General features: G+C 52.7%; 1 protein-coding gene across 1 annotated transcript; it reads right to left on the bottom strand.

The window, feature by feature from the left end:
• Positions 1-1,906: 1,906 nt before the first annotated feature.
• Positions 1,907-10,930, bottom strand: RAB29 (RAB29, member RAS oncogene family). Its single transcript, XM_086765738.1, has 5 exons — positions 10,807-10,930; positions 9,095-9,166; positions 7,249-7,430; positions 6,076-6,197; positions 1,907-5,418 (listed from the first exon to the last, which is right to left on the bottom strand). The coding sequence occupies exons 1-5, from the start codon at positions 10,928-10,930 to the stop codon at positions 5,301-5,303; spliced, it is 618 nt and encodes a 205-aa protein (XP_086621864.1). The 3' UTR covers positions 1,907-5,300.
• Between the last annotated feature and the right edge of the window lie 1,328 nt (positions 10,931-12,258).

Below are 12,258 nucleotides of genomic sequence, written 5' to 3' on the forward strand. Positions count from 1 at the left end.
CGGTTCCCTCCCGCTGCTGCTGGGTCCGTGCGGGCCCCGCTCCGCGCCCCACGAGGGGCCGCGCAGCCCCGCGGGCTCAGGGCCGGGCCCCACGGGTGGGGCCTACAGGGCCCTGCTGCCCGCCTCGCCCCTCAGAGCGCCCCGATGCGGGATCGGTCGCCCCGTGGGGCTGGGGCCGGTGCAGGGCTGGGAGCGGGGTCCGGCCGTGGGCCTCCGTGGGCCCGCCGTGCCCTGGAGGTGCTTAGGCAGGGAGGTTAGGGCCCGGGAGGGGTGATCCCAGCGCCCTTCCTCTGGTCGCAGCCCCTTTGTCATGTAAGCGTGCCGCCATTTAGGGCCTGACTTCAGAGGGGTCTGCCGGGGGCGAATACACAAACGGGCAGCACAGCCTCTGTCACAGCCCTGCCTGCAGCAGGGTCACACCGCCTCCCTGACACACGGCCATCCTGAAATTCCCTTGCCGTAGCTGCATCATTCCCATCCCTCGGCCCAGACAGCACCTCTGTGCTCTGACGTGAGCCCCCGTACCAGCCTGGATTATGCTATGGGATTTATAATAAATCTACATACTTCCCTATTTTTACAGCACATCACTTGTGTGTGTGTGTGTGCGTTACGCTGACCAGCCCTAGATTTGGTGTGAAATACTTTTCTTACGAAGAAGTGCAGAAAATGTAAAGCCATTACCCCTAGGACAAGGGGTGACGGCTTTAAACTGGAAGAGGGTAGGTTTAGATGGGATATTAAGGAAGAAATTCTTCACGGTGAGGGTGGTGAGCTGCTGGCCCAGGCTGCCCAGAGGAGCTGTGGATGCCCCGTCCCTGGAAGCGTTCAAGGCCAGGCTGGATGGGGCTCTGAGCGACCTGGTCTACCGAAGGTGTCCCTGCCCAGGGCAGGGGTCTTGGATGAGATGATCTCTAAGGTCCCTTCCAATCCAAACCACTCTGTGATTCTATGAAATTAAATTTCAGCAGGTGTAGATTTTATTATCAGTACTGATTCCATTACCATCACCACTTTTCCCTGTACTACTCAGCAGATAGAAAGAACATGCAGAACTTATGCGAAGTCTAGGGAAAGTTTTGGGTTCTTTAGACTTTAAATTCCCTAGAGACCCCAAATTACTCATTTTGTTTAGAAAAGGAGCTGCTTTTGCCATGGAAAAATAAAATGTGTTCCACAGTCCATTAAAATGGCAGCTTCTGCAATAGCAAGTCACTTTTGCTTTGCACTTGAATCTTCAGAGAGACTCATTCCTCAGTTTTATTAAAAATAATACTTAAAGCCATTTTAAAAAATATTTTCAGTTATTTGAGAAGACAGATACAATACAAAAATGATCATCTTTCACCTAATTACAGGAGTAATTTGAGTTCACTTAATGCCTTGCTTGAGCTTAATTTGTCTCCTTTGGAATTACTGCCATTTTTCTGATCAATTCAGATGTGCCCTGTCCTTCCTGCAAGTCAATACTGATGAAAATCAAGCTGATGAGGAAAGAAAGAGGGGCATTCAGAGCGACTGCCTGCCTGCGTAGCCAGCCCCGAAGTACAGCGTGAATTAATGAGCCATAAGGAGGAAGGCGTATTAACCAACAACCACATCAAGGAATTCTTTTCTTTCTCCTCTTAGCTGGATATATTGGATTAAAAGCCGCTATGACTGACTCACAGATGCGAAAGTTTTGCCCGCTTACGTCCCGCTTGTAGGTCAGTAAGACTACAACAATTGAAACAGCAAGATGTTTCCGTGGAAAGGATCCAATTTGTTTTCCTGGCAACACGGGGCAGTTCACGCTGTAAGCTTTACACATACCCTGCTATTCCCAGGCTGTTTCTAGTTTGAACTTGTGAACCCATTCGTTAGGATTGTTACGACAGGAAAACAACAACAACTACTACAACACAAGCAACGTCAAACTTTTATTTCAAACTTTTGCAATACCGCATTAGTTACTGATGGAGATGGAGAAAACCTCCCAGCGGTTTCTTCTCTTTACATAAACATGATAATACTGCAGCTTTACAGTAATCAGAACCCTGTCTCTTCTGCATAAGTGCAAGCGGTTTAAACAAAAAAGTCTAAGTTTTTATACTGTTGGCTTATTTCTGAACTATAGTCTGCCCTCATGATTTCAAATTCTATCGCAGTAAAAATTTCCAGCTGTGTGGACCCACAGTGCGCCGTCTTCAACGTAAAACATACACCGTTCAACTCCACGAGCTTTTGAGTCCCGTGACCACAAATTAAAGTTGCAGGAATGAGAAACAACACGTGGAAGAGTGAAATAGGTGCAGTTGGCTCAGAGCACACAAACAGCGCAACATCAAAGTAGGCACTGCAGAAGGGGAAATTAACTGCCTTCATTTTCAAAACAGGTCATTCCTGCCGCCTGACGAAGACACCGGCGAAGCACAGTTCATCATGATAAAGATGAGGCTTTTCTGATGCCTGTTTGAAAGACTGAAGTTTTTAACGGTCTGCACGAATGGGACTTAACTTTGTTTCAAGTATTTCTTAGAAACTGCTTCACTCAAGCTGGCTTTTCCCTTTCAGTTGTTTTAAAAACACAAATTATTTCAGCCAGCACAAGCTGGGCACCATCAATTTCACAGGCAACCGTTCTTTCCACACTGCCTATCCCAGCAAAGAGCACGTTTAGATGGGGCTTTTGAATCCGTTTGTTTTACAGGACTAAATCAAGCCTTTTTTTTTTACTATTTTGTGTTGCTTTTTTAAGCACCTCGTGTGCCACAGACCAAACTCTGAAAAAAACCACGCACATCTGCACAGTAAAGTCGTTTTCCTGTCTGGTTGGGTTTTATACCGATCTCGAGCGACGACTGTTTCTGTTGTGCTGGCTTGTTTTTTGACACTTCTCTGCTGTGTCTATTAAGATGTTAACAAGCAGTAAGCAGTGTGGAAAAAAAAAACCAACAAAAACCTAACCAAGGCATACACACCGGTACCGGAAACCACCGGGCAGAACAGAAATGATTTATAACACAAGAAAACCTTCCACCTTTGGCTTTTTCCTTGTTTCTGAGAGGCACTTATGAAAAAGAGGTCCAGACACCAAGGAGGCACTGGTACATATCAAACTGACATGCGAAAGGTAGAAAGACGTTTTCCTGCAAGATGCATGGCCTGGCAGCTGGGCCATCAAAACAGGAATTAGAAAATTTCCGTTCAGCGCTGAGCTCTTACTGACTCGAGACGTTAGTTGGTCCTGGGCAGAGATTTCCACCGTGCCCCTCGGTTTCTCCATCCGTAAGGAAAGCTCTAACATTCGACCTCTTTGCTGAAACGCTTTGAGGTGCATACGCAGAATTCAATAAATAACACATGGATCTTAACGGTTTTGTGACAAATCACTTTAAAAATTTGACCCTTCTCCCCAGGTTCCATGAAGAACTAGCAATATTTGTATATTTGTAGGATTTAAAAACATTTTCTTTTTTTTTTTTTTAATAAACACAATATTTAGGAAGTAAAATTCAAGAAGACAGTTCAATTTTGTGGCTAACCAGTTCTACAGTGCAGCCAATGGTGCAGAAAAGGGTACATTTAAGTGCCTAGAAAACCGATTTTGCCAGTATTTCCACAACAGACTCCCAGCGCAGACATTTTAGCTTTTAATTAAAACCGTGGAACACAACCCTAGTTCTAAATTTCTTAGTCCTTCCTGTTTCTTATCGATCCTTTTCAAGTCCAGAGAATGAAAACTCTGAATTTTCTGTGCATAGCGAAGGCAATCAGTTCCCGTTCTTACCGCCTTCCCTCCCCTCCATAGGTTACATAAAGTAAGACAGAAGGAACACTTTGCCAAGGAAAAGCGGTCCCCATTCAGCAGGAATCAGGACAAACCAATTTGTAGCCCTGTTTTCCATTTAAACTACTCGAGAGGGGAAAAACGTTACGGAAGGCTACTTGTTCACATCCTAACCTAAAAGATGGGCAGGACAATTCTGTAACATCGCAGGCTTACGTAAAACGCGTACAGAGCTACAGAACTCCAGCCCTGCAGCCGGAGTTTCCTATTAACGCTCCTGAGATACCTATCTACTCTGCTCCTACCCATTTTTTGTTGTTGTTGGCAAGAACCGTTCTCAACAACGAGCACCTGGGGATACGCTGGGGAAAGCAGGCAGCAAAAGGCAAGCGGGGAGCGGTTCTCTTCAGCGCCTTTTGTCCTGCGAAGCCTTCTCCTTTCCTTCCCCGCGCAGCGCTAAAAGCAGCGGGTGGGCTTTCCGGGAGCTGCCTTTCCAGCACCGTCCCTGCTACCAAATTCACTCATCCCTACGGAATAACTGTGGGGAGGCAATTCATCAGCACTTGCAAAGCTATTTGAGATGGTAGGACACAGGGTGTTCTAAAAGTGAAAAGGACCGTTGTTCTGTCACACAAAGGAGTTTACAACCTGTTCCTCACTCAGCTCTCCGTGCCCTAATAAAGCGGCAGCAGAACAGAACACACGGGATTGTGCTAGACAGAGGGAGAGTGAGAAGGAACGAACAGAAGGCAACTGGGCAATTCTCGACAAAAATTGGAGGTCTTGGCCGTTCAGTACCGTGGTTACTACACACGGAAGTAAGGGCTGTGCTACACCGTTTCTCAAATCCACACTGATAATTTTATAGGTCTGGTGATGTGGGACACCATGCTAATGCACATCTGGCTTCACACCTTCAGGACAGTTAGTGGCAATGACGAGATGCGTTGGTCTCCCCAGGACACGCAAGCAGAGGTACGTAGATCCTGAGCACGAAGTAAAGTTTGGGGTAACCCCACCCTGGGAATCCACAGGCAGAGAGAGCCCGCTTGAACTCTGTGTGCGTCAAATGAAAGTCACTGTAACGCTTTGGACTGGTGCCTCGGTGCATGGTGGGTGCAGGCGGTGGGGAATAAAAGGTGCAAGAATATTAAAAATGTCCCTTCGACATCCTTTGCCCTGCCCGAGACAGGCCATCACATGTCAGAAGATGAAGTGCTCAACATTTAAAAAAAATATTAATCCAAGCCGTGCGCTTGAACACGGGCCGTGCTACATTACTGGCAGCAGAGCTTCCAGTTGCTGCTACACCAGAAGGAAGAGGAATCCTGGTCTCACTCCTCTCTCCTTTCCGCTCCTCACTGCAGCCATGCTCTGCTGAGTACGAATATGCACTGAACAGAAGACAGTTCACGATCACGTAAAAATAAACCCCCAAACCAGTGACAGCCAGTTTAGGGAAAAAAAAAATGATGATGATAATAAAAGGACTTTACTTCTAGACCCAAGGCGGATGGCGTAGTCAGTGTGTCTAACAGCAAGCCCAGCCTGGCGCGGTTGTCTCTTTTATATTAATATAATCCCCGCTCCCGGCAGCAGAGGAGCTTCCATCACCAGTGGATGAGGACATCATCTTTTCAATCAGCACTCTAGAAGACAAATATACGTGAGGTTGTTTTGGTGAGCAGCGCTGGGCCACACAGATGTTCAGCAGTACAAACAAGAAATAGCAGTTCATCCTAGAAGGACACAAAACTCCAGAACTTTTAAGGACGAAACAAGCAGGTTAAGGAACCTCATAGCACTGACAACAGCATTTCTGCTATTGCCTGGCAGCATCAGAAGGCTCTGCAGTGACCGCATAACCAACAACACCGACTGCAACCACACCTTGAGTCCAGTTTAGGACTGGGACAGAGCAACAGGCTTCCCAGCTACCAACCGCCCAACCTCAGGTGCCAATAGCCAGTCTCATACCTTTCAGAAAAGGCCAAAATCTCCATCATAGGACTGGTGCACCACAAAAGAATTCCTAATACCTTTGCACCAAAAGTCCCGGTAGAGGCCAGCATATGAAAAAACATCCCTGATATTGTTCAGAGAATTTCTGTTTCCGAAAGCATGTCAGAGCTTAACCAAGGAGAGAAACACTTCTGACCTTTCGGTATCCAGGTTTCCTTGGGGAGAATTACTTGCGTGTTATTGCTGCTATTTGTTACTTACTGACAGCATCTCCCCTCGCCTCAAGATGGCCGTGTCTGAAAGAGGGAGTTAACTCTTCGACGTATCGCCAGCGTTGTGCCTACCTCATGGACTCGTTAATATTCTTGTTTTCCTTGACAGACGTCTCCACCCAGCCAGAAAAGCCATTTTCTTTGCTGAACCGATCCACTTCTTCTCTTGTCACTGCCCACGGGGAAAGGTCGCACTGTAAAACAAGAAACAGTCATTTTAAGTTTAGCCTTTTCATTTTTAAGCCGGGAGGGGAATTCTCCCCCTCAGCTGTGCGGGCAGCGGGTAGGCTCAGCCCTTCACATCGCCTGGATCGCGAGCTGATAGAGAGCTCTTAGGGCAAGGTTCTTAATGGGATGTTGCAAGCAGCAATATATTTATCTCATCTGAGATGCTGACACACCTCAGGCAAGCATGCTTGGAATGGAGGGTCAGGACAAGAAAGCGTTGTCCCTCATCCAAAATTTGCCTGGCCTCTCAGCAGCAAGGAAACGGTAACGGTGCGGTGCCACTGGGATGTACGGAGAGGCCGGGAGAAACCCTGTCCCATAACAGCCTGTATCAGCGTGACTGCAGCGCGCACCATGAGCCAGATTTCCTAACGCAGGCAAAAACATCTCAAAACAGCTATTGAGGGACAGCATTACTTGGGAAGAAGTGGGGAAGAAAAGCCACTCTCCTGCCCACCCATCAAGTTCTTTGAGTCATCTCCAGTTTTACGCTCTCTCAAACCAGGCAAGTCTCAAACTGAATCTGGAAAGGGCTGCCGAGCCAATGCTGGCACGCAGAGAACATAAAGGCAGTTTTTAAATGAAAGGAAAATAGATCATTAAAAGACAGCAACCAGTCTACAGAGTGAAACTTGACACTGCATCCAAATGAAAACTAGACATCCCTCTGGCAGCTCCGAACAGAAACTTCACCTGCGGCGTCACACACAGCCTTCCCAGGCTGCTGCGAGCTGAAGACCAAAAAAGAAAAAGAAAAGCTTTATAACCCAGGAGCTGCAGAGCTCGAGCTCCGACAGCACAGGCTGTCCCAGGACAGAGTAGCTGCCACCATCTCCTTAGCGCCATCACGCAGTAAGTCCTACCAGTGCCCAGTTACGGAGGAGAAAGAAAATTCATGAAGTTAAAGACTAAAAAGACCACAGGCTATGGGCAAGGCTTAGTGCTAAAGGGGGCTCCTTCCACCTCGCACACGCATGTGCACACACAAACACACAGAGTGCGTCTAGAGCCGCTCACTTTGTTTGCCAGCAGCAGGCAAGGCACGGGGTTCCCATCTGGCAGCGTGAGCTTGCTGTCCAGGTCCTGCTTCCACTTCTGGCTGTTGCTGAACGTGCTGACGTTGGTGACATCAAACATGATAACGCAGGCTGACGCCTCCCGGTAGTACAGCCGGGTCATGGATGTGAAGCGTTCCTGCCCTTCAGGATCAAAAGGAAAAAAAAAAATCCCCCGAGAGTTAGCATTTTTAGATGTGGTCATGCAAATAAGATGCTCATCATGGCACATAATTTTACTTAAATAATGAGGAAATACAGGCACTGAGACCCATCCTGCCCGAGGGCACCTCAGCAACGCAGCGACAGCACCGGGACAAACTGGGCAGCTCTCAATCCCGACCCAGACACTGTGATGTCCCAGAAGTACCTGCATTACTCCCAGTGTAACAACTTAAATTCAGTGTCCTCAGCCACACGCTCACCTCCCCCCTGCCCTGGCAGGACTGTGCCACCAGCACCGACACGAGCTGCTGCCTGCTGCGGGCACGGCGCTGGGCCAGGCTCTCCGGAGGGAAAAGTTCAATACTAAACAGAAACCATCACAACTCACATCCGCTGTTATTCCTGCTCACGCCTCACGGCCTGCCTGCGCTACCAAAACTGTACCCAGGGAGTAACTCCGCCGTGCTGCTGCGTGGTTTGATGGTGCTTGTGTAGACGGGACGCACCACAGAGCATCCACATCGCATCAGTCAGCAGCACGGTGAAAACCAGCGCTTCTCACACCGGAGAGATTTCACTCCCGCGCAGCCCCGTAGCTGGTCAACGGGCTTTTCGCTCTGAAGCCACGGAGATCTGCGCGCTTTGAGTCACCTCGAGCCCTCGGACCGCCTTTGCACACCTTTGAGGTGGAAAGCGATGCAGCAGGGACTATCGGCGAGCGCGTCCCCTTCTGCTCGGGGCACGATGAGAGCACCGTGACCAGCGTGGCGCCTCTGCTTCCCAAATCTGAAACGCCTTTTCAGGGCTGAAATTGCAATCAGTTTCTTGCTGCAACCCTCTTGCTGCAAACTTCTCCTTCCTGTTTTCTTTTTAAAGATTCCAGACGCACATGTCTGGGCAGTGAAACCGGAGGAAACCACAGCCCTGTCTTCCTCACCCCTCTAGATCCAGAGGTGCCATTTTAGGGACGCTACTGCACCAGCCTGTCCTTGGTTTTCTGCTGCTAGGGCGATTCAGCAACCCCGTTTCTTTGTGCCTCTCCGGGAGCGGCTGCTCCTCACTTCACCACACGTAACGCTGTTCCCAGAGCGCGCCCCGCTCCCGACCCAGCCCCACCGCCTCGGGGACACCCAACGCTCTCCTCTTGCCATAACCGATCCCAAGGGCTCTGCTGGCTCTGCTCATGCTGAGCAGCCAGATGGCAACGCCCCAGCCCCGCTCCTGATCCCGGCGGCCAGAGCAGCGCGAGCTCAGTGGAGCTGCTCCATACTTATCCACGAGGATCAGGCCAGAAATCCGGATTTTAACGGAGGACTCGGAGCCAAGAAGTTACATATCCAGCTACAAATCAGCCTGCTTCCCCATTCACTCTGTTCCGGCTTTGAAACAAAAAAGAAAGGCTCGATAGGGTTTATCATCTGCGCTGCTGTTTTCCTTGCACATGGACTTTTGATTAAATATTTAAATTACTACTGCAAACTAGAGACAGCACTGCAAACCAGAGCAGTCCTGTTCCTTGAACCCACACACTTTTAGGACTTATTTTTGTACCAGACGCCTGTTGAAAGAAAGTGAAAAAAAAAAAAGAGCCAAGCGATTGAGAGCTTTATGTTCTGCTCCTGAGCAGCTCTGTGTGAACGTACCTGCAATGTCCCAGAGCTGAAGTCGTACTGTCTCTGATTCCGACCACTGGACCACCTTCAGGGCAAAATCCACTAGAGAATCCCCCAAAAAGAAAGAGAACCTCATTAGGGGCATTCTGCACCACAGGGCTTGTTCCTCCGCAGCCTCTCCCACTTCCCAGCGCAGACAAAGCCAGCAACCGCTTTCACAGCCACGGCAGTTCGGGCTGGACCATCACCCACACCAGCACAGACCAGATGCAGACCAGGAGGGTCTGCAAATCCCGACCCCTCTCCTCCACCGCAGAAAGCTGCAGAAGACGCGTGAAATCCAGAGGGCTCCACGCGCCATCCACTCCGCAGCCCGCAGAGGATGGCCACACGCACACAAAACGCCTTCGGATACGCAGAAGTCAAGCGCGTTATCAGCGCCTCATCCCTGCCCAGGATGCTGCGCTGGGCTTGTCCCATCCTGAACTCCAGATTAGAGATAAATAACGCAACGGACGGAGCAGCGTTCCTCCTCGTCTTGCAAAGCCCAGCCTGGCAGGTCTGCTGTCGAAGCCCTCACAAACGCCAGCAGAGATGGTGCTCTGCAATTCTTTGGGAAGGAGGAGAGCAAGGGGGATTTTTTTTCCAGCAAATACAGTGCTGGGTGGACTCCACTCCTCCCAGTCGTGGGGCTTCGCAGAATCCCGGATCAGCAGGGTTTGTGACCATCCCATGCACAACTCCCCATGCGCAGCAGGGAGCTCAGACCCTTTTTCCTGATCCCTGGAGTTGTAACACTGGTGCTGGTGACACTACCCAAGAGCTAAGGAAGCAGAAATTAAAACGTTCAGGAGTAAGAATTCCTCCAGCACATAACCCTGAACAACCACGGGCAAACGAAAGGATACTGGAAACCTTATTGCTTGGAGAGCCCGACTCTAAATGTCAGTGAAACGCTGGATTTGCTGCTGTTGTCTTCGTTCTGCGCTGAACCGTTCAGCCGCAGGTACGCGCGGCTCCGTGCCTCCTTCACGCCCACCGCCTCCCACCCCCCAGCTCAGCCCTAACCAGCGCAGAGAGCAGCAGGGCGAACGCGGCCTTTTTCTCAGATTAAGACCCTTCAGGTTTTCACTGCCAGGGACAATCTGTCCAGCTACAGTGCCAGCCGTGGGGCTGGAACTTATTTGAGCCAGGAACTCTTTTGTAACAAGTGAAATAAAAATATCTGCAGCTCTTACTGCTGGGAGCGCGGCCCAGAGACCAGCGCTGCCCATCGCTGTTCCCAGCCTGCTCCCTCCGAGGCTGCGGTCACCATCGCCTTGCCCGGGCGCTGACGGTGCTGTGGTGGCCTCACGCCGAGCCAGGACAAGGCCGTTCCTTGTTTTGGCTGGGAAAAGCCGAGGCTGCCATCTCAACATCTCCCGGGGCAGGAGGGTCGGGCCCGTGGGGTGACCGAGGTCCCCGGTTCGTCACCGAGGGCTCCGCGAACGCGGGCTGCGAGCAGAGGAGCTGCGGAACCGCGGGTTCCTTCGACAAACTCCTGCTTCCAGGGCTGCGGGGCGGGGGGGGGAGAGGAGCCGGCTTCCCAAAAACCACCCCGCCATCTCACGCCGTGGAGGGCCCGGCCGCGCTGCGGCGGATGAGGGGCTGCCAGGCCGCGGGGGGTCCCAAACCGGCCCCCAGCCCGGTCCCGAGGCCGCCACCCCCCCCCTGCCCCCCGCCGGACCCCGCGGCCCGCTCACCTCCCACCGTGGACTTGTAGTGCCGGTTGAAGCTGTCGTTGGCGTAGCGCTGCACCAGCGACGTCTTCCCCACCGTGGCGTCCCCGACCACCAGCACCTTGAACATGCGATCGCGCTGCCCCATCCCGGCCCGGCCCGGCCCGGCCCGGCTCGGCCCGGCCCCGGCCCCGCGCTCACGTGACGGTCAGGTGGCGGCGGAACCGCTGCGCGCAGGGGCTGCCGGGACTCGTAGTGCGCACGGCCGGGACCGGCCCCCCCGCCTGCCCCCCGCACCCCCGGGCACCCCCGCACCCCCCGCACCCTGCCCCGGCCCTGCTCTCTGCACCCCGGCACCCAAGGGCTCCGCCTTCTGCATCCCTACACCCCCAAACCCAGCCCTCTGCACCCCCAGACCTTGTCCCATGAACACCTGTACCCGCAGACTCCCTCTGCACCCCCAAACCCAGCCCTCTGCACCCCCAGACCCTGTCCCATGAACACCTGCACCTGCAGACTCCCTCTGCACCCCCAGACCCTGCCCCGTGCACCCCCAGACCCCACCCCATGCACTCCTGCACCCCTGGCCCTGCCCCGTGCACCCATGCACCCTCTTCTCTCTGCACCCCCTCCCCCATGCGCCCCCAAACCCAGCCCTCTACGCCCCCCGACCCCACCCTGTGCACCCCTGAACCCCTCGGAGCGGAAGACAAATCAAAGAATCCACCACAAGCACAGGCGCATCTGTATTTCTAAAGCAACGCTACACAGTTTGGGGTTTTCTTAAAGGCCAGAACATTTCTCTCCGTAACACGCGTTCCGCAGCTTCCCCCTGCACCCTTTCCCCCAACCAGAAGAGCCCAACACACCCCTCTCCCCGCGCCCCAGACACCCAGGTACCGAATGCACCCCGTGCCTGGGCACCCTGCTGTTCAGCGGGTGCGGGAAAGGACCCGCGACGCGGGGCAGCACAGCCCGGGGCCAGAGGAGACCTCAGAGCCAGCCAGGCCTCGGTGGCAGCTGCCCAGGCCCCGGCGTTTGTTTTGGGGCTCCCCAACAAGACCCTCAGGTGGGCCAGCAGCCAGGAGGCACAGCCCTGCAGGAAAACAGCCCGCAGAGCAAATCCTGCCGCCGGGCAGGACGGGATCCTTCCACGGCCACCAACTCCGGCAAAGCCAGGGGCTCAGCACGCCCTCAGCAGCGCGCAGAGCCCTTTTGTCCCGCGCGCCTTAACCCCCAGCCACGTGTAAGCCAGGGCAGGGGTTCTGTACGCAGCGAGGGCCGAGAACGAACAGCCGCGGCCCCGCCGGGAGCCCCCGCGCAGCTGCCGGGACCCAGCCAAGGGCACGGCGCAGCCCACGGTAATCTGCCGTTTGCACTAATCACCGTTCGCTTCGCGCACGGCCATTTATCTGATTTTCTTCACTCTCGTTCCACCGCCTAGCAAAGAGTTCCGGTGTAAGCTCAAACAAGCCG

This window comes from Chlamydotis macqueenii, chromosome 23, assembly GCF_036417535.1.
Source record: "Chlamydotis macqueenii isolate bChlMac1 chromosome 23, bChlMac1.mat, whole genome shotgun sequence".
Lineage (NCBI taxonomy): Eukaryota > Metazoa > Chordata > Aves > Otidiformes > Otididae > Chlamydotis > Chlamydotis macqueenii.